The 27520-nt window shown below is 44.9% G+C and overlaps 1 protein-coding gene across 1 annotated transcript; it reads left to right on the forward strand.

Moving 5' to 3' along the window:
• Positions 1-1562: 1562 nt before the first annotated feature.
• On the forward strand, positions 1563-25012 carry LOC123377881 (probable G-protein coupled receptor 83). Its single transcript, XM_045031216.1, has 5 exons — positions 1563-1952; positions 3214-3339; positions 4086-4219; positions 10757-11365; positions 24840-25012. Exons 1-4 carry the CDS (start codon positions 1563-1565, stop codon positions 11349-11351), a joined length of 1245 nt encoding a protein of 414 aa, XP_044887151.1. The 3' UTR covers positions 11352-11365; positions 24840-25012.
• The last annotated feature ends 2508 nt before the right edge of the window (positions 25013-27520 follow it).

Genomic DNA, 27520 nt, shown 5'->3' on the forward strand with positions numbered 1-27520 from the left:
GGGCATCTGGCCTGTGAAGAAGATTATTAGAACCACATTTAGGGAGAGAATTTATATGTAACCAGCTTCTTTAGTGTATTAAGCTTAGTTTACGAGCTCTGTTTTATTTTCTTAGTAATCTGCCTTGTTCTGTCTGCTACCTCTGTAACGACTTAAAATACACCTGTTATAGTTAATACGTTTATTTCTGGTTTATAATATAACCCAGTTTATGTAATGTCTAACTGGGGCGGGGGCGGGGGGGAAGAAGTTGTGTACACCCTCCTCCACATTGAGGGAAGAGGCAAATTTCATATAATTTGGGGTTTGTACTCCAAGGGAGGTGGACATCTGAGTGCTGGAGCAAGTCCCTTAAGCTGAGTCTTCCCAGAGCTGATCTGCAGCTGAGCGTAGCCCTGCTTGCGTGTGTGTTAGAGGAGGTTTTAAGAGCCTGGCTCAGCAAGACTGGTTAAAGGGGCCCAGGCTGGCAGAACAGGTGGACTCAGTGGTATCTCAGCACATCAGGTGACTTCCCAAGGGGTCCAACCCGTCACAGCATGTAACACTTTTTGCTTTCTAATGTGTATATATGGCATATGCATAATACATGATGGTGGGATATAGTTAAGTAATTCCTGCTAAAAACATCTTTTTGCCATGCCACCCTGTTAATCAGTAGCATACAAAAAATGTATTGCTTTCTGCTAATTGCAGGTCAGTTGCCAGAAGTATCTGGATGTGCTCTTAGAGGGGGGCTCAGAAGGTATTAGGAGCTAAACTTTTGAGCCTAGAGGAATGTTCAAGTCCTTCTGCGTCTACATAATAGTTTATTTGTATATGATATCAATAGGCCTCTAGCTGAAAAGATCATTTACCATCAAATATGAAAGAGTGGAAGCAGAATTCACAGCTATTGTGTGGAAGAGAAAATAGCTTATAATGTTCTTCTGATATAATTCACAGGTTCTGAATACGCTCCGGACAATTATCGTGGTTAGATGAAGATAATAGTTATTTGTGCACTTAAGGACAGTCCTGGAAATGGCTGTGCATTTCATTTCAACCGAAAAGGGTAAGGTGGTCAGAAATAAAGAAATGAGGATGAACACAACAGAATCTCAGAAGGGTGAAAGAACAATAAGTACAGCTGAGAACAAGGAGAGAAGCTGAAGTGGGAGTAGGACAGTGCCAAATGCTATCCAAGATTAGCATTGACCTGAGAGTTTGTTACAGGTTTACTTCATGTAGTTTTGGATTTTTTTCCACCCTGTCTTAGTGGCTAATGCAATTTTTACCACATGAAAGAGTTATGAGAGTCTGCAGTTCCTCACAACTCCTTTCCACGCTGCACATCAGAGTTAAACAAGACCCTACTACCTTTCGGACTGCACAGAAGAATTTATTGTGCCCTGTAGCCGCTCTCTAACTTTACATTTTAAAGGCTGGCTTTACTAATGCTGACTGCATGCCCTCTAGCCTCGTAGAGAAGCAGCGTCTCCAAAGTCAAACAATCACTAACCACGCTTCCTGGAGCTGCAACTTAAACTGTGTCTGCTCTTAGCTTAACTCAGTTGGAAACCACAATGACTCGCCCCCTACATCAGTCGCTTCCCTACTTTCCCCAGGTCACAGGAGTTCTGGAGGCATTTGACCATAGCTCTTCCTTGGCCAACCTCATGTCAATCTACCAGGCAGCCAACAGGACAGCCTTCAACTGGACAGACAGCCGGATTGTTGAGTGGGAGAAGTTTGCTGAGCTGGCCAAGTATGAACCAGAGTCCCAGAAGCCCACAGTGAAAGCTCTTCTAATCGTGGCATACTCAGTTATTATCATCATATCCCTGTTTGGCAACATGCTGGTCTGCCACGTGGTGATCAAGAACAAGAGGACGCATTCAGCCACCAGTCTCTTCATTGTCAACCTGGCAGTGTCTGATATCATGATCACTCTGCTCAACACTCCTTTCACTTTGGTAAGTGCCACAAGCCGCGCTGCTATGCCTGCTGAAAACATAGCTAGGCATGGGCTTGGCCATCCAGCAGAGTGCTTCATCTGGTGGCTGCACTCAGTCGGTGCATGCTTCTGGGGCTAAGACTTGAACTGGGCAGAGTCATGGCCCATAGATAGCAGCTCTGCCAGGTAAGCAAAAGAGAGGTCTTTCCAAATCCAAAATTAGCTCCAACAACATCATCTCCTAGTCCTTGCCATTGAACCACTAGAGTGCAGTAGAGCTTCCATGCGATATGGAGTGAGTGCTTGTATAGACTCCGCCACTGGACTTATTTTGGATATATTCACAAGTGGAGTGTGATTTACAGGCTCAACCCTTTAGAAGCCTCTAGATGAGATGTGAAGCGCCTAGAAGTTGCTATTTGGCAAAATGTCTGGAATTTCAGTCGTAACCTTTATAAATAAGGCTATGATTTTGTCAGGGATATTTTTAGTAAAAGTCACGGACAGGTCACAAGCAATAAAGAAAAATTCATGGAAGCCGTGGCCTGTCCGTGACTTTTACTAAAAATATGTGTGTCAAAATGGGGATCTGCGGGGCAGCTATGGGGTGGCTAGGAGCTCTGGGGGCCCCCACCGCAGCTTGGGTGTTGGAGCACTAGGGTTCCCCACCACCAATGGCTGAGAGCTCTGGGGGCCCCCACCACCTACAGCAGCTGGGGGTTGGGAGGTACCCCTGCCACCCACAGCTCTGGGGCCCACGGTGCCTAGGAGCCCAGGGGTTCCCCCGCCACCTGCAAGCTCAGGGGCCCCCACTGCCCACTGAAGCCAGGATCCTAGGGGTTCCCCTACCACAGCCAGAAACTGTGGGGTACCCCCACCACCTGCAGCGGCTTGGAGCTCCAGGGGCCACCAGAGGCAAGGGGGTACCCCTCCAGCTCCCGGCCCCTGTGGTTGGCGAGGGACCCTGCAGCTCCCGACCACCTCAGGCTGAAGTCACAGAGATCGCTGGAAGTCACACATTCCATGACTTCCGCAACCTCTGTGTCTAAGTCATAGCCTTATTTATAAACAATTACCAAGGAGTTTCAATGTCTAAAGTTGACAATAGTTTCCTTGGGCTTCAAAGGAAGCCTGCCCCAAGTGGCAGAGGGCATCATAAGGCTATGTATGTTCATGAGCTCTCCAGATGCAGTCTCAGGAGCGCCTCTATTTGTTTGGCTCGGGTACATGAACCACTGTGCCCTGCTGATGGTTTTGCTGATTTGTTACATTCCCTGCAGGTTCGGTTTGTGAACAGCACGTGGGTCTTTGGAAAGGCCATGTGTCATATCAGCCGCTTCGTGCAGTACTGCTCTCTTCATGTCTCCACACTCACCCTGACAGCCATAGCTCTGGACAGACATCAGGTACAGAATCCCCAGACTGGTGTAAGATTCCTTTGGCACAGCTGCTCCAAACCATTGTATCCCCTATCTAACCATGGGTAAGCAAAGTGGAGTCCAGAACTGAAGTAAAATGGGGTGTCACAAGAGGGGGCATTGTCAGAGTTGAGAGGGGAGTTTACATAGCATCTGCCTGTTTGATTCTGGCCTACAGCCATTGGTATCAGCCTGTCATTTTTGTGAGTACTACATTCATTACAAAATGTAGAGAGAAAATAATAGGAACATACAAACAATGTCCCCTCTCTGTAGAAAACTTCCATTGATATCAGGCAATTAGTGAACTTCAAACCCTGAAATTATCCACAAATAATGTCAAAAAATGAAGAGCTCAGTTCACCTTGTGTGAAAATTCAAAATACCCAAGCCAGGTGTGCTCTGTTGCCTCAGTTACAGTGTGAGGCATTTCTTAATTTGATATATTTAGAATAAACATCCTTTCAATCTTACACAATTGTCACTGCTCAGTCATGGTTTAAGGTATGATGTAATTTCAAGACAAACCAGAGAAAATTGACTTTGGTACCAGTTGTAGAGTTCTACGTTTCAGTTTTCTCTAAATCACTCTAATTTGTTAGGCATTTCTCTAAGTATTCAGTGACTTTCTTAAAAGCATTGGAACAAGTGAAGAAAAATATCAGTTACGGGTAACAATGAAGGGACTTTTCTTTCCCGGTGAGATGATGGTCACTGTGAAGTCTCTACTGCAGGTTATTCTGAACCCACTAAAGCAAAGGATGTCACTAACAAGAGGAGCGCTGAGCATTTCTGTTATCTGGCTGATGGCAACCTGTTTCTCCCTGCCCCACGCAATCTATCAGAAGCTTTTCCAGTACAACTACCGGTAAGTTGCTCCTCTGCCCCCATGGAACGTTACACAGTCATTTAGAAGAATCGCTTCCCCCACTACTGAAATGTAGTTACTTCTTCAGGTGGGAAAAGCTGCAGCTGACATAAAGCAGGATAGTTTAGCCCAAGAAGTGACGATCACTGTGTCCAATTGACAATGCACGGGGAGTTTTATATAGACAGAATGGCCCAGATTGTCAAAGGCATTTAGGCACCTATCATGGATTTTAATGTTTGTTAGGTGCCTAAATACCTTTGAGGATCTGGGCCAATGTGATTACACAAAATGGAGTTTGGTCAAGACAGCTGGCCCACTGTGAAACTTGGGGCCTTTGGAACTTTAGTGAGCACAAGTGCTCAGGGCCATGGTTTTCTATCATCGCTAAAAGACTTAGAGGTACTGTGTGGTTTCTCTCAACACTAGATTCACTCCTGGAAGGCTATTTTAGCTAGAATGCAACTGTTTTTCCCCATTCACTTTTTTGTTCATAAACAGGACACCCCTGCCATCCAACAAACCCTATATTCTTGTGAGGGAAGGTGAAGGAGGCAGGAATCAAACTTTCAAAACCACAGCACACACGTCTGGTACTTACAGAGGCAAAGCTATATGTGTCTAAGCCGCACATAGAGCTATCTAGGGTCACCACATTACACAACAAAGACTTCCCTCGCTGATCAACAGGAGCGCAGACCTCAGCAAACTGAGCCACAGGAGCTGATTTACTCAATGAGCAAGATCATCTCACTTCAGCATCTTTGGTTTTATTTGTTTGATAAATCTAAACAAGAGGAGCCTCTCTCAACACGTTAGGCACCTCTGACAAACACTTAAACACAATACATCAAAATAGAAGCAGCAGCACCATAACACATGGCGGTGCTTTTTAAGGTGGTCTGGTGATTCTGCAGGAAAATAAAACCTTTCTTGTTAATGCCACTTTGCTTTGGTTATTTTGCTGTGAAGAGGAGGTGAAGAGTGCTGTTTGCTTGGCAAACCTGAAGGAGATCAAGTGAAACTTCACATTCAGAGAAGATTCACAAAGTTCCACAAGAAGGTGAAGATTCTGAGCAGGAGTTTGGCATAGCAAAATCCATAAATGTTTCCCTTCTTGCTCCATTTGGGGAGGGGAAGGAAGGGAAGGGAAGAGGGAGTCCAAAGATAGCTATCTTGCATCCAATTTCAAGATAGCTATCTAGTCTACCATGCGGAAGCCCAGACCTAGCAGTTGTCTCTTTTTAGTTAAGCCTTAAACTACTACTTCTCCCTTTATATGAGATTTCTTCTGACCCCAGTGCCCACAAAGCAGCATGGATCAGTGCGAGCAAAAAGGCATGTAAATCAAACTCAGGGTGATACCTGCAATATAGCCAACACAGATGGGCAGAAGCTATTGAGGACTTATGGCTTTAGGATCCCGACATCAAAACATTGTATCATGGGGGCAGGATGGGGTGATGGATCCAGGGATCATTGTGCTCTGGGGCAGGGCCAAGATCATAGGTACTGCCTTAGTCCACTATTGACAGCAAGCTTGTGGCACCAGCTAACGAGACTCTCTTCCTAACCAGTAAAGAAAGAAGGTCTCTTCAGGATAGATGCAGCCACATATGATGCATCAAAACAAACCAGGTTTATTTTTTTCCCATGTTCTCGTTCAATACTGCTGGTCAGTAAATATCAAGGAGAATCCCACTGGAGCAAGAGAGAATTGATAGTATCACAGTGAGCAATATTGTCTGCTTGAGATTTCAGTCCCAAGGAGAAGAATGTGTAGGCTATAATAATCAACATTAGAAAGATTTTCATCTTGCTTACAGATCCCTCTGACTTATCTGTTAAAAAACCACACAAGATAGCCTTGGCTTTCTTCCTTGGCTCACAGCTACTTCCCTCCTATGAATGGACAGCAAAAAGAGAGGACCCAATGCTATTACATCAAAACTATTATGTTAAGAATGTTGTCTAGAAAACCTTTAATACAAGTACCCATTTGTTTTCCCTTGCCTCGCCTCTTAATTTCTCACTCCCTTTTGGGGAGGGAGGAATTCATATTTAAGATGATATATAAAATTAATGTATAGTATATTGTATTCTCTTTCTTACTTGAGCTTGCATTTTATTTGCCTGGGCAGTATCTTACTGATGTATACAATGTCCTCACTGGTTAGATCACGCAAACAGAATGCTGGATTACCTCAGTGGTTGCACTGCTTTGCAGCTATGTTTAATGTATAAACATGTTGTTTATGAATGAACAAATGCTGCTCAGACTGTTACATTTGCCCCTGTCTCTGCTCATCCATTGACACATTAGACAGCTCAGTGAGGGGAAACATTGCCTTGGGTTTGAACAATCTGAACCTACATCTCTGCCTGTGGCACATAATAGTTTAGGCTCCTGAGGGCTGTAATACCTCAGTCTAATTTCATTTGTTAGGTTTAGTGTTTGGCTGCTAGGTGATATTGGTGATATGCAGGAGGTTAGACTAGATCAGCGGTTCTCAAATGGTGGGTTGGGGCCCAAAATGGGTCGTGTCCCCATTTTAATTATATTAATTGATAATGGCCTGTAATATTCTGAACAAGCTTTACAGAACTAAGATAAACTTTACTGAATTAAGTGAAACCTTACTGAATTAAAGTTAGCACCTCTGGAGTTCGTTGTATTACAAATGCAAATATTTATGTGCTGTTGTGAGATTGTATGGAACTTCTTTAGCAGAACAAGATTAATGCAATCTCTGGAAGGTATGAGAAAGCTCAAAGATCTTTTTGGAACAATGTGTTGGAAATGGATTTCCTTAGGAAATACACTGAGGTGAGAGGAATGCAAATTCTTCTCCTCAAAAGCCAACCTTTTGAAGATATGCCCTGAGGAGGGAGAGATCATTTACATACTTACTAGCTGCCTCTGGAAACTCAAGTTCTAAGACTTCTGAACTGTATAAAAAGGGAACTGAATGTGTTCAGAGTGGACTTGTTGTGAGCTGAAGCTCTGTTGAACTTGTAACAACAAGGACGCCCCTAGGGTGGGGTATTAAAAGATTCGCTTGCCAGAGCCCAAGAGAAAGTTAGGATGAACTCTAGTAAGCTTACTAGATCCTTTTATTTATTTTAATATGTTTTCTCTGTAATGCTTTGTACTGTTAGAATAAAATAGGCTTGCTTAGAAAGAACTGTGTGGTAACATGTCTGTAGCAATTGCAGTATTATCCATCCCTGAAGAGAAAGCAAGCAGGTGTCCTAAGGTAACCTGTCCATACTGGGAATGACAGAGTGAAGGCAATGGAACTGTCCAGCCTGGGAAAACCCCAGTAAGAAGGGAGAGACACGCTTGTTTCCACTCAAGAGAAGCAACACCTGAGGAGCTGGAAGCAGAGAGTGGATGCCCTGGTAGGACCACTGAGGGGGAATCCAAGTGCAGTCATAGGCACTGACTTTGTGGGTGCTCTGGGGCTGGAGCACCCATGGGGAAAAATGGTGGGTGCTGAGCACTCACCGGCAGCCCTCCATCAGCACCTCCCCCTCCCCCCAGCACCTTCTGCACCATTCAGCATCTCCTGCTCCATCCCCGTGCCTTCCCCCACCACAATCAGCTGTTTGGGGGGGAGGAGTGAGAATGCGGCATGCTCAGGGGAGGGGGGAGAACGGGGCAGGAAGAGGTGGGTAGGAAAGGACAGGACAAGGCAGGGGTGGGGCCTTGGGGGGAGGGATGGAGTGGGAGCAGGGCATGGAGCAGAGCCGGGGGTCGAGAACCCCCCGAACATTGGAAAGTCGGCACCTGTGAGTGCAGTTGCCCTAAACTGTGACAGTCCTTTCTGGCCTTAAATTCTCTGTCTCAAAGTCTGCTTTCTCCATTTGCATCTACTTCCTTATTATCAAAAGTTTCCAAGTCCTAAAAATCCAAAGTCTCTCTAGTTACACACCTGCCATTTGTCAGCTCCCCTGAGGGTTGCAGTCATCCCACATTCTCAGAAGTCAGTTCTGGAGGGTCTTCTATTAATGGCATAATAGTCAGTGCAGGAAGTTGACAACAGGATATTAAAGATATTAATCAAACTGTGGAGAATAAAGTCATCTGGCAGGGATTAAGAAGTCTTCAGTGACTGCAGCTGAGTACAGACGGAGATAGGAAGAAGGCAGGTAGGGAGAGACAAAGCAGAAGGGGAGAGAGACAGAAAAAGATGGGTTTAAAACACCCCCAGGAAATAAATGTGTGTGTCACCACCTCCCTTACTAGTTCATCAATTCCAGCTACATGTATTTATTTTTGGTCTATGGAACGTTCAGTCCCTTCTGGTGGGGGTCACTGAGAAATTGTTTAACTTATATTAATAGATAGTTGCCTGTCATATAGGGTCAGGTTAACAGGCAACACCTGTGAGCTTGGGGAAGTGTGGGGAGGCATTGGATGGAGCCCACAGCTTGGGATATTACAGAGAGACACTCCTACCTTCCGTTTGTCCCTTTGGGGTCTGTGTCGGGGAGATGAGTAGGAGGGTTGTGTAGTGTTCCTAAGAATGGTCTGAGGGGGCTTTGTCCTTCCTTCAGGGAACTCCCTTTTCTTTGCGGTTACTTGCTTTAAGACAGCTTTTGGTATGTTGTTTATAAAAAATGGGTCATAAGAGTTTCTCTTTGCCTTATTGAGGGGACAGGAGGACCCATCTCATGCCATGACAAACAAAACTGCCCATTTCTCAGCAACAGCTTCCAAGAGAAGATTTCAGTTTTCGTTAATAGGCCTTTCTTGTTTAGAATAATGCAACACTTCAGAAAAAACCCCACACAAAGCATGTCATTCACTCTTGACAACAGGAATGTGGACCTCAATACAAGGGAGAGTGCACCATGGTGACAAAAAAGCCCATTAGGATACAAGGACCTGATTTAGTATAACACTTTTCTGAAATACTGCTGCTCTTGGTCAGGATGGGAACCTAATGTCTTCCACTTCGTGTAAACACTGGAATGATTGTACTGGAACTGCCCTCCCTTTGTATCATAATGCACCAGACTAATGGCCCATCCAACAATGGCCAATGGTGGATGCTTCAGAGGAAAGTATAAACATCCTAGTGTGCAGTACTATGCTGTGACACCAGCAAGTAATCAATTTATACCATAGATCACCATTAGCACTTTTAGTGTAAAAGTAGATAGTATGAATATTATTATTGTGCATAATAATACTAATTTACACATGTATGATACATATATGGACCTGTATTTTAATTAAGCAGCATGGGCCATATTAATTCTTGGTGTAGCCCCATTAGCCTCTCTGTATCAGTTACCTTTTCTATAAAATGGTGATAATCATGTTTACCCAGCTTTGGTAAGCACTTTGAAAGCGATGGAAAAAGAGGCCTACAGTAGTGTAAAATATTCATAAACAGAATTACAATACAGGGATAGTTATATTCATTTAACACAGAAGGGCTCAGGCTTTTTTGCTGCACCAAGTGGTGAAGGAAATTAAAAAAAAAAAAAAGCCGCAATTGGCGGCACTTAGGTGGCAGCTCAACCACGCTGCTTCATTCTTCAGCGGCAATTCGGCAGCGGGTCCTTCGCTCTGAGAGGGACTGAGGGACCCGCCACCGAATTGCCACCGAAGACCGGACGTGCCATCCCTTCCCATTGGCCGCCCCAAGCACCTGCTTCATTCACTGGTGACGAGGGTTTGATTAATATCTGCTTGGAGATCATTGGCTGGAAAGCCTTAGAGAAGTAGCATTTTGTTACTCCTCTGCAGTTCCGCCCAAACATACCACAATCAAAATTGTACAGCACTCCCCTCCACATGTGTGTGCATACACACAAACACACACTATTATTACACTTCTGCATACGGTATATTCAGTTTCATAATCTGTCCTGCACAGTTAGCCTTCCCTCCCCACCCCCCTCAATTATCATTTATTATTTACAGCACCCGTAAGTGCAAGATGCTCGACAGACAAAGTCATGTTTTCTGTTCCAAGGAGCTCAAAAGAAGACACAAGTGGCACATACACACAAATAGGAGGATATGGAGAAGGAGAAGTGTCACAAGTACAAGGCGCGGGATAATAGAGAATGCACACAAACATCTTGCAGTTACACTGTTACAGTATCTATAAGTAGTCACATCTGTAATTTATTTGTTTTTCTAGCAAGGGAAGTGGGGTTGGAAGTGGGGTGACATGAAAGACAGAGATGGGAAGGTACTTCTTCCCCTTTGAAGGATATTAGTTACTGTGAGCCAGGTTCTGCCATCCTTCCATCTGGTAGTATTTTACTATGGGAGTAGTCACATTGATTGCAATGAGGCTGCTTGCATATTAAGGTATGGTTCAGTGTACACAAGGCTAGCAGATTTGGGTCCTATGGAAGCAGTGGTGGCAATACTAGCTCTGTGATATCCACAAGTGCTGCAGACAGGCCATTTATATTGTGGCCTGAAAGTCCCACACTGGTTTGGGAAAGGAAGGAATTTGCATGAAGGTTTTTGTGGCCACATAATATAAAAATACTTTTTTGTTTTGAAAGGGAAGCTACTGTCCGGAGTTTGTGTCTTCCTGATTTTCCTGAGCCTGCAGAACTGGTGTGGAAATACTTGGACCTTTCCACCTTCCTCCTCCTCTACCTCTTGCCCCTTCTGATCATCACCATCACCTACACACACCTGGCCAAGAAGCTGTGGCTGCGCAATGCCATTGGGGACATCACCACGCAACAGTACATCACCCACCACAGGAACAAGAAGAAGAGCATCAAGATGCTGGTGTTGGTTGTGGTGGTCTTTGCTGTCTGCTGGTTCCCACTCAACTGTTATGTAGTGCTCATCTCCAGCCTTGGCATCAAGACCAAAAACTCCCTCTATTTCGCTCTGCACTGGTTTGCCATGAGCAGCACTTGCTATAACCCCTTCATTTACTGCTGGCTGAATGAGAGCTTCCGCTCAGAGATCAAGTCCTTACTCAGCATGTGCCAGAAGGTCCCGCAAACACAGGACAATGTGTTGCCAGCTGTGATCATGGCCTATCGAGAGGCCTGGATCGAGCAAGCCAGGTACAAGCAGAGGCCTTCCTCACAGAGCATTCGCTCCACCACAAATGTGCAGACAGTCAACACAGATTTGTGAATTGGAGAGTCAAGGTGAGTTCAAAACGTTTGGTGGCAAAGGGCTTTATTTATGATGCATCATTCACGTCAACAGGTTGGGAGGGGAGTTTTAGTGGAGGAGTTAAGTATGCCAGGAAATGAGAGATCATGGATATTGTTGATCCAGAGGCATAACATGAAAAGGGAGATGTGATGGGGTATGCCAGGCCTTCACTGTCCCCTGCTGTGGGTATCACTGGCCTGGCACCCTCCTGTCTAGATAAGCCACTCAGGCTCAGATACTTACAAGACTTGATCCTCCAGCAGCTCGAAGGGTCAGGCAATGGCCAATCAGGAGCCACCAGGTGAGTTACAAAGGCTTCCCTGCTTTGTCTAGGGGAGAGTATGGGGTGAAATGAGGACAAGAGAGGAGCTTCTTTGTCTGACTCAAGACTAAACATGCCCAGTTTTTTCAGTCTTTCCTCTTCTCTCATTTTTGTTGCTCTCCTCTGGACTCTCTTCAGTATGTTCACATCTTTCTTAAAGTGTAGCTCCCAGAACTGGACACAGTACTCTAGCTGAGGCCCTCACCAGGACTGAGTGGAGTGGGACAATTACCTCCTGTGTCTTAAATACAATATTCCTGGTTACACACCCCAGAATGATATTAGCCTTTTTCACAACTACATCACATTGACTCATTCCATTTGGATCCGTTATAACCCCCAGGTCTTTTGCAGCAGTATCACTGCTTAGCCAGTTATTTTCCATTCCTATTTGAAGCAGAATTGTGTTCAGCTCACTGCCGCTGACAGATGCCTCCTCAAGCCAGGGGCAGTGGATTCTTCCTAAAAGTGGGGGGACTGCAAGGCCCTGCCTCCTCCTCTTTCCCTGATGTCCCACCCCCGGCCAAGCCGTAAGCCAGAACCAGGCTGGGGAGCCCAGGCCTCTCCACCTGCCTGGGGTGTAGGGGCCCGCGAGCAGCCCCTGGCCCATGTTTCCACTCCCTTGGCCTCCCACCCAGGGCAGGTGGAGGGTCTGCGGCTCCTCTCAGCTGCACGCATGGCTCTTACCCCACTCTGGCTTCCAGCCTGGCCTAGGGGTGAGGACTTGGGGGCTGAAGAGCCACAATTGGGCCATGATAAGAGCCATATAGGCAGCTGTGGGGAGCGGTAGACCTTCCATCTGCCATGGGTGGGGAGGCCAGGGGGCAGGGACACAGGCCAGGGGCTGCTCTCGGACCCCACCCACCCCAGGCATGTGGAGGTGCCGGGCTCCCCGGCCTAGCTCTGGCTTCCAGCTTGGCCAGGGCCTCGAGGGGAAGAGGCAGGGCAGGGGACTGTGGCAAAAAGTGGAAGGGCCATGGCCCCTTCCCTCGCCCCCAACCCACCGCCCATTCCAACACCCCTACCTCAAGCTTATCCATTAACCAATTGATACTAGTACTAAACAATGATGGTGACAGAGCAGAGCCTGGCCAAACTCCTGTGGAAATAGGAAGCTATGTCATGTATCTGCTATTGAAACGAATACATTTATTATTCATACAATGCCACAGATATCCATGTCACAATCCTGACAAAATAACATTATATATTGTTTTTTATGTCTAATGGTCCCTAAGCACCTTGAAAGCTAACAGAAATGTGCATATTATATGGATACTTCACCCACTATTGAGGTCCAGCCACCTTTGCAATGGAACATGGCAGCCATTTAACAGCTAATAACGCTACTGCCCTCAGGTTACACCAGAAAGTGAGGAAGGATCCATTTGAAACTGCAGGGAAATGTAGGTAACCAGGATATATTTATCTGAGGTAGAATTTCACCAGGACATCAATGCAACAGTGAATTGAAGACAGGACTAGGTATCAAGGACCCCTGAGCAGCTCTGACACTGACTTGCTGTGTGACTTTGGGCATTATCTCCAATAGGTATAACTGAAGAGGACAGTTTACCCCTGCAATTAGAACTGACTTTAAAAATTTGTTGATGATGCAGGAACCAGAATGGAATCCAAGCTGTGTAGGAATTTGGGCAGATGCTGGGATTTTCACTCGAACTCTTGCGGAAAGTGCATAGGTATTTTCATAACTGCAAATAGTTAAATGGAATCCAGCAACAAGCTCTGGTGTCAACCTTTTAAGAAAGATGTTGAAATAACAGAAAGAAGAAAGTGCAGAGAAGAGCCACAGAAATAATTTGAGAGCAGGAAAAATGCTTTTCTGTGTGATTCAAGGAGTTCAATCTCTTTAATTTGACAAAAAGAAGAACAAGAGATGAGCTGATCAGTGTATGAGTACCTTCAGGGGGAGAAACATAGCAGGTACTAAAAGGCTCTTTAATCTGGTGGAGAAAGACATAAGGCCAATGGCTAGAAATTAAAGCCAGCTCTACTCGAATTAGAAATAAGGAACAAATATTTAATAGAGAGGGTGATTAACTATTAGAACAAGGGTTCTCAAACTGGGGGTCGGGACCCCTCAGGGGATCTCGAGGTTATTACATGGGAGGTCGCGAGCTGTCAACCTCCACCCCAAACCACACTTTGCCTCCAGCATTTATAATGGTGTTAAATATATTAAAAAGTGTTTTTAATTTGTAAGGGGGGGTCGCACTCAGATACTATATGAAAGGGGTCACTAGTACAAAAGTTTGGGAACCACTGCATGCCTTTCTGGGAGCTATGCTTCAGTCAAACTCAAGTTACTGGTCTCAATAATGGATGAATTTCTATGGCCTGTGTTATACAGGAGGTCAGACTAGATGATCTAATGGCCCCTTCTGGCCTTCACATCTATGAATCCAGTTCGCTCTCCCAGTGCAACGTTGGCTCTGCATATCTAACAAGAGTAAAAGCAGACAGAACTGATTTTGGCAGCAACATTAGCAGATATAACACAGAACATACACACACAATGAGCACGTCCATGGACTGTGGGTCATTATTACACAGCAACTTTTCAAAGTGGAACTTCACTTTAATATCAGGTCCTAGTTTGATTTGTTATAGTTTGGGATTTTTTATGACAACATTAGTTGAGTGAATGGATTTACATTGGCACTAAGCTAGAGGCCATGAATGTTTTCTCAGGATTGTAGCATTTATTAACTTAACAGTTATATTACTCTATAGTGTTACTGCCTGTTACATCATAGTCTCAGTTAAACAACCGAGTTTACAGGAACACAGCAACAGTGAGGATTTTATTTTTTCCTTGGAAAGATTAATCTGACTATGATGAAGCAACTCCATTAGCTAGAGGGAGCTGCAGAGAGAGGAAAGAAGAGGGAGAGTCAGGGTGACAGAGTCAGGAAAGAAGAAAAAGATTTAAGAGCATTCAAAAAGAAGGAAAACAGTTTTGCCTGCCTGACACCTAGAGGCAGCGTGGTACAGCGGACAGGTCACTGCACCCTGATTCAGGAGACTTGGTTTCTATTTCCAATTCTGCTAGTTGGCCTCAGGCAAGGGACTTCCCCTCTTTATGACTATGTCTGTCTTGTCTATTTAGACTCCAAGCTCTTTGGGCAGGGACTGTCCCTTGCTATTCATTTATTCAGTGCCTTTGTCAATGGGGCCCAGATCTTAATTGGGACCTCTAGGCACTACCATAGTGTATCTAAGTACCAATAATAAATACAGACATTTTTCTCAGTGTAGGCAGGTATTAAGGATAATTTTTTTTTATTTGGTCCTGCATACAAATACTTACTGCCCAATGCAGATAAACCCCACCCAAGGCAATTAAGCTCTGTTCCTGAGTCCCTAGGCTCAGAGGAATACATTGTTCTCAGAGAGAGATGCTTTTCTTATGTGAACATCAATGAAAAAATAATTATTCCAAGAAATACTAAGACATTTCAAAACTACATTAAGGACTCATTTAGCAGACAACAGAGCAGGAAAACAGGCTGCAATAAACTAAGTGTCTCACAGCAGGAAACTTAGGCTGGCAAATACCAGTTCACTTCTGTTAACTACTGGGAATAGGTTTTTGAAGTTTTTATTCAAGGAGGGGGGCAGAGACGTGCATTAAACTGAAGACTTCCTCTGGCAAACATCCCATTTTACCTAGTATCAATAAGGCAATAATGGGGGAATTATATTGTACCAGACCAAAAAGTCCAAATCAATCTGAACCACAGCATCCTCCATGGACCTAGCCTTAGCCAGTAATGTTTTGTAACCACAGAGGAGGTAGTGTGGTCCCGTGGATAGGCAGGGTACATCCCTGGAAGTAAGATGACCTGAGTTTTAATCCAAGCTCTTCCATTGCCCTGTTTCTTGACTTTGGAACTGGAATGTGATCGAGAGCAACCCTTGCAATAAACCAGAGAGATGACAACCTCTAATAAACAATTTTTAGTAGCATCAGAGTTGAACTCATGGCTTGAAAATGTATGGTAGGTACATGTAGGGTGACCAGATGTCCTGATTTTATAGGGACAGTCCCAATTTTTGGGTCTTTTTCTTATATAGGCTCCCCACCCCGTCTCGATTTTTCACACTTGCTGTCTGGTCACCCTAGTCACATGCATCCAATGCGTATATCAGAAATATTTTTAAAGGCAATTCTTTTTGGAAGGAGAAGCCTCTCCCTTTAGATTGGGGAAGGGTAGGGGACAGAATGAAATATACTGGTAGGCGAGAGGGACAATGCTAACCAGAGACAGATACATAGAATATCTGGAGAGGGCTCAGTTTTCCTGACACCAGTTCATTCTCCAAACCTGGGGACTTTTCTCCTTTTGATTCTTATCTATTTAACTTCTAACCATAGAACAAAAAACTTATCTTTCTAGCTCTGAAATCACATCCTGCAAAACCTATTGTTTGAATCCACTAGCTTGGAGCCTTCAGAGGTCATATATCATTTGACCAATTTGACAATGTAATCAGCAAAGGAAATTGCTCTAGCGACAGAGAAGATATGGTAATGGGTGGTTTAAAACCGCAGATGGAGAAAGTAGATGAGGATTCTTCAGGTAATGGAGTGGATGAGTAGAGCCAGAACTAGAAAACTGATTCCCGCCCCCCCCAGCCCCCGCCTTAAGCATTTGACCTAAAGCTTTTCTAAGGCCCCCAAACTGGGCAAATGCCTTCTACTGTCCAGGGAATCCTTTTCCAGTAGCTGACTCCATATCATAGTCCTCTGGTTGGGAATATAATTTATCACAGGCCTTGAGGCTGTTTAATTCAGCTGATAGTGACAGGGCTCAACATCTATCTCTTGCGCAATGTTCTTTAAATGGCAGTTCATCTTTGTTCTCCCTCTTAGTAAATCTGCCTGCTGAAGACTCTTAATAAACAGCCTACAAGATTGTATCAGTGAAGTGCCCAGGTTTCAAGTGCAATCTGCTAAATTATAAATCCTGAATGAGAGTTTCATTAGGAAGGGTTATTAAAAAAGGAGAGTATGGCAGATAGAGGGTGAAGCAGATAATGTTTTTATATTAGCAAAGACAGTTTTGTTTGTTTTAAACTCCCAGAAGAAAAGTTCACGGGATGGCCCAGCTGCCCAGTTGTGTACAAAATCTATCACACCACAACGTAATCACCTCACTGATGACAATGCAAAGTCATACTGAAAACAAAATGGAAGAATATTTTCCCAACAGGCAAAGGAAGGGGCTTTTCTTTCAGACTTCCAGTGACTTGAGATGGGGGTGCTGTGGCATTATCACCATGCTCAGAGATTCCAAGGCTGGACTGATTAAATACCATCTTTGTTAAAAGGTTACAATTTATTTCCAGTCTGAGTTTGTCTAGCTCCAACTTCCAGCTATTGGATCATGTTATATCTCCCTCTGCTAGATTGATGAGCTCATTATTAAATATTTGTTCCCCTTGTAGGTACTCATAGACTAATCAAGACATCCATTAGCCTTCTTTTTGTTAAGCTAAATTGATTGAGCTCTCTGAGTCTATCGCTATAAGGCAAGTTTTCTAATCTCTCAATCATTCTTGTGGCTCTTCTTTGAACTCTCTCTAATTTGTCAACATCCTTCTTTACGTGTGGACACCAGAACAGGACACTGTATTCCAACAGCCATCACGCTAGTGCCAAATACAGGAATCCCCGGTTTATGCATTCATGGATTGCATTAGTCCTTTTAGCCACAGTGTCACCCTGGGAGCCCATGGTCAGCTGATTATCCGCCATGATGCCCAAATCTATTTCACAGTCACGACTTCTCAGGATAGAGTCCTGGATAGTTATTTAAGGTGGGGAAGATGGAGAGACACAAATCCAAGAACTTTCTCTGATCATGATTGCCATTCATTTAGAGTTGGGTGCCCAGTTTTGGCCAAGTACAAGTGGCCCCTTCTTGGCCAAGGGACAGAGCTTCTTTCTAGGTGATACAGTGAGTCGAGCATAGATGTTGAGGGAAGCAGGCAGCTCTGTAACATAGTAAAAAGGCTTTTAAAGTGGAATTTTGGGGTGGCGGGAAGAGGTGTTCAAGGAGGTTTGTGTGATCCTGACCTTTTAACGTTCTGTAGATATAGTTCTGAGTTCTGTACCTTTGACACTTCTCAATGATAAATCATGTAGGGGAATGGGGGATTTGGTGAAGTAGTCATTGGCAAGCAAACCCCAGAACTCTCACTCCTATACCCCAGTTTCACAAGAAGGCAAGCCTGTCACATTGAAAGTTTGGTGAACTGTCTGTTCCAGGGAAAATTTTGGAGCACAGGCTGATGTGAGTCAATATGTGAGGATTCAGGAGAGATGTGTCTAATGACCAGTTAACAACATGGATTTATTATCACTAGCTCAAGCCAAATGAATCTAATGGCCTTCACCATAATTACTGATGAAATAGATAATGGAAAATGTGCTGCAGAGGATATTTGAATTTCAGAAACATGTTATACGGTCGCACTACATAGCAAACAAAGATGCAGGAAAAATGCCAGCTAGATAAAGATAACCCACCATGAATTAGAAATTAGCCGATGAAGGAGAAACAATATAATCATTATTTGTATCCCTTTGAATGTGAAACAGTACCAAAGGCCTGATTCAAAGCCCACTGCTGTCAATGGAAAGATTTTCATTGATTTCAATGGGCTTTGATTCAAGTCCCAAGTGTAGCAAATATCACAGGGGTCACTATAGGAAACTACACTGAATTTTTCATTAATGACCTAGAAGAAGGTGTAAATGTGACCATACTTAGATTTACTCCCACCAAGATCAGAGGAGAGGAAGCAAACAGACGAGCAGCTCAGAAGCAAACTGCAAAGAGATTGTTTACAAAGAGCCAAAATCACTGTTTCAAATAAATAGGTCCCCGCCAGGGCCGTTCCTAGCCTTTTGGGTGCCCTTCGCAGCTCCCACCACCCAGGGTCTGGGAGGCAGGAACTGTGGGGGGCCACTTTTGGGGGCCCCATATACCCAGAGTGGCCCGGGGGATTAGCCGGTGGCAGCCTGCTCCACTTCCCTCGCCCCGGCCCCAGCCGTGTCGCTTGGGGGAGGGCGCTTGGGGGAAGGGATCCCCTACTCACCGGCAGTGGCAGGAAGCGGAGTAGCCCATCCCAAGCCCGCTCTACTCCGCCAGCTCCCAGCCGTGGCGCTCCGCTTCCTGCCGCTGGTGAGAGCCGGGGGCAGTCCTTTCCCCAGCCTGAGCGACATGGCTGGGGCCGGGGCAAGGGAAGCGGAGTGGGATGGGGCCGCATCTTTCCACTTCCCACCGCTGCTGGTGAGTGCGGGGGGCGATCCTTTCCCTGCACTCACCGGCGGCGGGAAGCGGAGCGCCATGGCTGGGAGCTGGCGGAGTAGAGCGGGCTGGGGCCGGGTTGCTCCACTTCCCACCGCTGCTGGTGAGTGCGGGGTCACTGGGGGAAGAGGTGGAATGGGAGTGGGCCGGGGGCAGAGCAGGGGGGAAGGGGAGAAGACAGGGCAGATGGAGTTGTCCGGGGCCCCACACCCCCCTAGGGACAGCCCTGCCCCTTGCAGTGGGGGCCGGCCGAGGGATAAGGCTGGTCACCGGGGCTGGTGCTGCCACGTATGCAGCACTCAGCTGCCTGGGGCACCATGAAATTTGGGGCAATTTGGTGCCCCAAATTTCATGGTGCCCTCCGCAGCTGCATATGCCTAAGGACGGCCCTGGTGCCTGCTGCAGCAGAGACTGAAGTAAAAGCTTTTCTCTCAGGTCAGGACAACTTGCTCTACAGCTCATTGGCTGAATGGTAACATGTCTGCTTCCCACACACTCGGCTGGCCTTACCATGAGGCGAACGCCTCAGATGCCAGACTGTGGGAAGGCGCCAGTAGGACCCAGAGTGTAGAAAATTGTGTCTGCTGACTGCTGCATGTGTATTCTCTGTGCTTTAGATGCACAGAGATGGTGGAGTGCTGTGCTGGAGGAAGGAGGGCACAAGAGACATAACAGGCAGGCAGGAGAAAAGGTGAGAGGGAATAACAGAAAGCAGCAGGAGCTGCAGGGAGAGAGAGGAGAAGGAGCCTCTTATGTACCTCTCTAGCACCCCCAGGAGCCCTGGACTGATTAACACCAGCTTCTCAGGAAGCTTCCTGTTTCCTGCTGCTTCCCTGAACCCACATGAGGAGAATAGGCAGTCAACTGAAGTGGTAGGAGCTAGTTAGGCCCTTAAGATGCTGATATCTTCCCTCACTCAGGCCCTGCTACCAGCCTGGTTATTTGTTCCTGTGACGGGGCAGCACTGCCCTGCACCAGCCCCAGCAGCATTGGGCCGGTAGTACTGACGGCAGAAGTCCCACCCTGTCCGTACTGGGCACGCTCCAAGTGCTCTGGGAGTATAAAAGGAGAGAGTCCAGCTCATTCTGGGCTGGCAGCCGCAGGGGAAGGACCTGACCGAGAAGCTCCTGCGGAGGACCAGTGACCAGCCGTGGAGGTGCTGGGGACTGAAGCCCCTCCAGGCTGGCTCAAAGCCCTCCTACAGGAGGAACCCAGGGAGGTGACTGACCCAGAGGCCCACAGGGAACCTAGGGACTCGTGGGAGACCTCAACCCTCAAGCCAGTAGAAAGCGACCCAGGGGGGTGACGGACTGGTACCTTGCCCCTGGCAAGACTCAGCGTGTTTCGGTGGGAACCCCCCGCTGAGCCAGGGGCAAGGTCCTATGCTGTGGTGATGGCTGGAGGCCGGGACCTCGTGGTGTGGGAGAACCTCTGGCCACTAGGCCATATTGCCCTGCAACCCGGGGCGACTCTGTGGACTCTGGCCAATTCTCAATCATTGAACTTGGTGGTCAGTGATACAGCATCAGCTTCTAGTGAGGCTGCTGAATTTTTTAAATGTAATTCAAAGCATCTATGTATTTTTCTCTGCATCAACTTATCGATGGCAAATTTTGAAGCAACATCTGAGAACTTGCTCCCTGACACTGAAACCACTGAGTGCCACACAATGGGAAAGTCAAGTGGAGGCGATAAAGCCTATCAAACACCAAATTGGAAAGATAGATGATGCCATAGTTGCCATTATAGAGGATAATGCTATGACAGGAACTGTTCATGGGAGAACAGTGGCAGAGGGAAATGAATCACCAGAAACATACATAACTTCAAATTTCTGTGTGTGGCATGACATACTGTTTGAAATAAATGTTGTAAACAAGGGACTCCAAGGTGTTGACCTTGGTATATCTGGAGCAGTGGAACCACTGGACAAAGCGAAGTCATACCTACAGTCTTACTGATCAGATGAGGGATTTCAAAACATTCTGAAGAATGCACAGAAGTTGCAGAGGAACTTCACACTGAAGCTATTTTCCCACCCATTCAAGAATACAAAAGTTGCAAGAACATTTCATGCAGCTCAGGGAACACCGCAATATATTTGGGATGTTGCATGATATTCCAAAACTCCTCACTATACCTGAAGAAGACCTACACCAGTAATGCAGGGCACTAGAGACAGTGTTGACATATGATGACATGCTCAATATTGATGTGAGTGATTTAGATGATGAACTGAAAGCCCTTTCAAGATACATTTCAGCAGGATCAACTCCAAAGGCTATTCTGGAATATATGTGCACAAATAAGATGACCACCCTCTTTCCAAATGCTTTTGTTGCTCTGTGCATACTTCTAACACTTCCGGTAACAGTTGCCAATGGAGAACGCAGCTTCTCCAAGCTGAAGTTAATAAAAACACATCTATGCTCCACAAGGACCCAGGAGAGGCTGGTCAGCCTTGCAACCATCTCAATAGAGCATGAGCTGGCCCAGACTGTGGACCTTCAGCAGGAAGCAGTTCAAATCTTTGCAACCAAGAAGGCAGGGAAAGCACCACTTTGATTATTCAAACAGATAAAAATGCCAGTGTTTACTATGCAGACAAGAAAAGTTACATTTGCTGTTCAGGCATTTGAAAGTTAAGTGTTACTTAAAATTTTTGAACAAGGCATTTTAAGTTGTTAGTTCTCCTTTATTGGAGTAGGTAGCAAAGCAGTACCATGAGAGGAATAGAACAGGAAGAAGGCAGAACTGAGACATTTCAAAGTTTTGGCCCAAGCAAGGGAGAATGGGGACATCATTTGAGCTCCCTGCCTCAGGTGTCAAAATGTTGTGGGCCAGCCCTGCCCTCACATCATATATTTAATGACACAGGCGTAATTTCAGCAGGTAAGCTACATTTCTGAACTTCCTACACTTCGGATGAAACCCCAGTTGGAAACCTCTGAAGGACACAAAGGCAGATTTATTAAACCAAATGTAATTTATTTCAGACACTCTTTAAAGAAGCTAAGCTCTAAGGGATGGTCTGCTAGCTTTGAAGGCTCAGATATAGCAGAAAGTCAGATGAGCGGAACCCATACAAAGCCTGTTCCCTCACTCACTGCTATGGCATATGGTCCCAGCTTTCTGAACAAAGTGTCATTATTTTGTTTCTGAATTTGTCCCATTGAAATCCTTCCATCCTTTTCATTCTTCTCTCACATTGCCTGCCTGAATCTGCTGCACATCGTTCCAGGCCTTGGCATTCTCCTTTTTCTTTTGACAACAGATATTTTTGCCAGTGGTTTGCTTATTAATCCAGTATTTTACCTTTCATCACCTGGTCCAGGGCTGCGACAGAAGATAAAGCATATTCTTGTCTGATTGATTGTTGCCTCAGCGCCTAATCTCCTACTAGTGTGCGAAGGGCTTAGATACAGCCTGTTGGGGGAGGGGAGGGAGTTCTCTTGGACCCACTTCTGACAGCTTGCCCAGCTACAGGTCAGAACATTCGGTCCAGGTTGTTTATGAAGCGGTGTTTTGTTACACACTCAGTAGATGTTGTTTCTTTGTATTCTTTAGCATCTATTCCCTGAAAAGGGCTCATGGCCTTCAGGCTCACTGAGATACTAAAATAAACTAAAAAAGGCCTTGAGAAAAATAAAATCTGTCTGATGACACAGGGATGGATGGACTGACTGCAGTATCTAGGTGCAATCCTGCTCTCACTGAAGGCTGTGGGGGAGAGAGAGAGAGAATTCAACACTACACTCTCAGCTGACTAGTACCAGCTACTGGGAGGTCCCTCTGCCATGGTTCAAGACTCTATTTTCCCACCTAGATAACGGATGGCTGGACAGCCCCAGTCCCCAGCCCTGTAGCAGAACACTGTTTGTTCTCACGAGCTTAGCAGTGCCTCCCTGATCTGACCTTGCAGTGCTCATGCTCAGCACTTAGCTATCAAAGTTGTAATAAGCGGAGCTTTTTTTTTTTCCCCTTCTTCACACAACACACAGTCAGTCTGTGGAACTCTTTGCTAGAGGGTGTTGTGAAGGCCAAGATTATAACAGGATTCAAAAAAGAACTAGATAAATTCATGGGGGATAGGTCCATCCATGGCTATTAGCTAGGATGGGCAGGGATGGTGACCCTAGCCTCTGTTTGCCAGAAGCTGGGAATGGGTGAGAGGGGATGGATCACTTGATGATTACCTGTTCTGTTCATTCCCTCTGGGGCAGCTGGCATTGGCCACTGTCAGAAGACAGGATACTGGCTAGATGGACCTTTGGTCTGACCCAGTATGGCCAGTCTTATGAAACTTGTAAGAGGGTTTAGTTCACTTTCAATAATAACTCCTACCCAAACCCCCAGCTCGGATTGAAGCAGACATCAGCACACATTCATTAGGGCACTTCAGAGAGTTTGGTTATCAATTTAGTCTCAGTGGACACCTTTCCCCATAACAAAACCACCACAGATTGTCATGATTAGCAGCCTGTGCTTAATCGTTTCAGAGAAATTTTATGACTGAGATTCATTGGCAAAGCTGTGTAGGGGGTCTGAAGATTGGAATAGAACTTAACTGCAGTGAGATTCATGGACAGTGCTAATGGTGTGTGACCAGGACTGGAATAACAAGGGGTCCAGAACTGGCATCTAAACCATGCTGATTGTCACAATAGAAATGCCATGGGCTAAATTTGATTAAGTAGAACTGAGGCTTACTGGGAGGTCTGAGTGAGGGAAATTTGCATATCATCTGTCTGTCTAAAGCTTGGATAGCATCTATTTCTGGCTCAAGTCATTGCTGTTAGCCCCTTTTTAAATTGACACCACAATTTTCCCCCAAATTAAAACAAAAAGACAAATCTACTTCACCACCCCTTGCACTTTCTTATGTAGAAAAGAAGATGCGTTTAATACATTTAAACAATATTTGGCCTAAATATTTGCAGTTTGCCCTCCCACTACCCAAGCCTGACCTCTACTTCCCATTTCACCTGAACCAAACTACTTGAACAACATGGTGTCATCATAGAACACAGAACTGACCCTCAAGTGCAGCTTTCCAATATTATATGTGCACACAAATAAGTTCCTCTTGTTGAACCTGCTAGGAAATGTGGGTCTGGCTTTGTGATAGGGAAATCTGTCTATTTAAGAGACTGTTGGTTTCTTTTAAAGACTGCTTGATCTCTAGGATAGGCTTCATTGAGTCTCTATAGCAGATAGGAACATAGGTATTGTCATATGACATTGTACCAGTGGTCTATCTAATCTGGTTTCCTGTGGCCAGTATGAGATGCTTCAGGGGAAGGTGCTTAAAACCCTATAATTGCCAATTATGGAATAACCTGCCCATAAAGGAAGTTTTGTCTTAAGTTTTCTAAGTTAGTGATTGGTTTATGCCCTGAAACATGAAGGTTTATATCCCTTCTAAATTTTATATCCCATCTAGTGCATCTCTGGAGGCTCTTGTTATATATATAAAATGTCTAGTCCTATAAACCTCTGGGCTTCAGTGATAGCTGTGTGCACAATATGACTGCTATTCCAGTTCACAGCAATGGCTCACAGTTTCATTGAGAAGCGATGGCTGGGAGAAGAGTATATCTACCCTCCAGGTCTTTGGCCTCCACCTCCAAGAGAATTTCAATAACTAATCAATAGCCTAAACGCTTGTCAACTCACCTGTCTGTATTGTTTTGGAAGCTATGTATATGGTCTTCTTGTTATGAAAAGGGGGAAGAAGAGGGAGGGAGGGAACCGCAAATATTTGTCACTAACAATTGCAGCTTTTATTTTCTGCTCACTCAGGATGAATGAATTTTGCAACTCTGGTGGGAAGTGCCATGTCAAGCAACACTCAATGGAAGCACAGGAGAGATCAAAGAGCAGAAATTACATTTTTGATCATGGGGTTTGGAGAGGAGGGAAGAGAATCTAAAAAGATACACCCATGAGGAGGAGAAATAAATGGAATAAAAAGAGCAAGGGATTCCCTTCAAAAGTTCTCCTCACTTTGTCCCCTGATTTTTTGGACCTTTTCACAAATCACAATGAAACTATTTAGAACTTTATACAAATGTTTGACAGGAAGCAGATGTTTCTCCCTTTTATTATTACTTTCAACTTTCACATTTCCAGTAAGGGTCTTGTGCTTGTCTGAGTTATTGATCTGTCTAGATGTAACTTTTTATTTTTTCAAAAGCCAGCGGTGGAGATTAAAGCATCAGGATCCCGTCTGTTCTGTGGATTTACTGCATCTCCTTGCTGTCATAACTGTGTGATGTTTCCTAGTTACCTCTTGGTCACTGGGGCATATTGGCATGGAGCTTCTGGCACAGGAAGAACCCAGCTGATGTTCAAAGTTCCTGGAAATGTTTCCTCATCATTAGTCTGGGATTTTTAGTTAATAAATAAATAAACTGTGTTCCTCATTGGTCAAATTGCGCAAAGAAAATGGGCCTTAGAACAAATAGAAAGTTTGTATGTATTATGTGAAATGAATAAAAAGATGTCACATCCCTAAATCTGTCTATGAATGTTAAAAGTTACAGATAGAAGAGGGAAAAAAACAACTGTGGGATCACCCAGTTCAGCTCCCAGGCGCAAGTCTGGATTGCCCCATCCAGGACATTTTCTAGCAAAATTATGGCTCATTATGGGTGATTTCAAATGAATAAATTTATATCCAGTGTATGACATTAAAAATTCATCATTTTCCCCAGTTTTGTGTTCTGAAAATGGGGCTGAAATTAATATAGATGTTTATTTTCACTGGCATTTTCTGATACATTTTAATGATGTCTGTCATGAGAAGTTTTTAAAGGATCCTATTGGAGTAGATACCTAATTGATTTTCAGTGGAAGTGGGGTGGCTCTCTGCTTTGAAAAGCCCAGCCTTAGAATCTAAAGTAAAATTACCCTTTCCAATTAGAACAGTTGGAGGGTAGGTGAAATGTTGGATTGAAAGTACTCTACAATCTCCTTTTATGTGTGTGAGACATTCTGGGGCACAATCCAGACTAGTGGGGGGACTGTGTCGCCCACGCCCTGTAATCTGGGGTGCCCTTCATAATGCTCTGCTGTTGTAGCCTCCAACCTGGGCTGCTCACAAACAACCTCCAGCATGTAAGTCACTCCCAGCTATGTCTGTGTGTACTACAGCCAGCCAGCCACACCTTGGCTCTCACCAGCTTTGGTTATGCTGCAGGGCGACCTCAATACACCCCCAGTCCTGGATCTTCCCCCAGAAATGTTTGTCCTGTACTGCCCAGCCCTCTCCTGGACAGTACAAATATAATAAGCCTGTTATTCCTTTAAGGGAATAACATGCCAGTTTATTATTTTAAATAGTTATCCAGACACTTCAATTTAAACATACTGAATTAGATTAAAACAATGAAACAAATTTATTAACTACAAAGATGGATTTTAAGTGAGTACAAGTAATGAGGCATAAAAGTCAGAAATGGTTACAAGATAAAACGCTTCCTGGTACTTATAATTTTTAAGTTATTAGATGTAAAGCTTCCTAGCCTTCAAAGCAAAGTTTTGTCACCACATGCTTTCGACAGTCTTACTGACCAAACTCTTTAGGTCAGGACCCTTCCCCCAGAGTCCAACTGCTGCTTCCTTTGTCTTTTCAGGTGCAGAGAATGTGATGGGCAGGGAGAGAGAGAAGGGTTTCTTGGGGTGTCTACCACTTCTTTTTATAAGAACAATCATACTGGGTCAGACCAAAGGTCCAATCTAGCCTAGTATCCTGACTTCCAACAGTGGCCAGGTAATGGTCCATCAGCCTTTGTCTCTGAGAAATGTGTTTGGCCACTGCCCACATTTATCTGGAAAAAGTTATGTTTAGTCATGATCTCAGCTCATGTTTATAACTTCACATGTAACACACCGATGTGCATTTTGCCATGCTATTACTGATCATCAAATTATGAGGTTTTTAAATGATTCCTCACAAGGCATACTTTATACAGATGTTAATACAATAGCCTATATTGTGTGTGAAGCCAGGGGTATATTCTGTCACAGTGTGAAAGCATTTGTTTCTAGGTAATGAGATTTACCTTTGGTTCCTGTTAAGATGAGCAATTGGTCTCTATGAACTGCCTTGTTAAATGACAAACTGAGTGAGTAAAGTAGCAGGAGGAGGAAAGATCCTCAATCTGATCCAGATTCAGATGTCCATCAGAACTCCAGGGGTTGGATAAAATGTGACGGAAAATCCAAAACATTTACTTGTATTTACTGGGAGGTGAGTGAATCAGTCTGATCAAGTGTGGCTGAGAAACAAATACCATAGTTTGGGATTTTAAATAACAAGCTTTGAGGGAGCTCCAGTTCAAGCAACTCCACAGATCACTGTAGAAGAGGAGCAGGCTCTTGAATTTAAGTTCTTTTTGGAGTTTGTTACATCTACACATCTGTTGACCAGGCACTTGGACATACTTAGCGCAGTCCCCACCCAATGGCAGGAGCTACTA

Source organism: Mauremys mutica, chromosome 9, assembly GCF_020497125.1.
Source record: "Mauremys mutica isolate MM-2020 ecotype Southern chromosome 9, ASM2049712v1, whole genome shotgun sequence".
Classification (NCBI taxonomy): Eukaryota; Metazoa; Chordata; order Testudines; family Geoemydidae; genus Mauremys; species Mauremys mutica.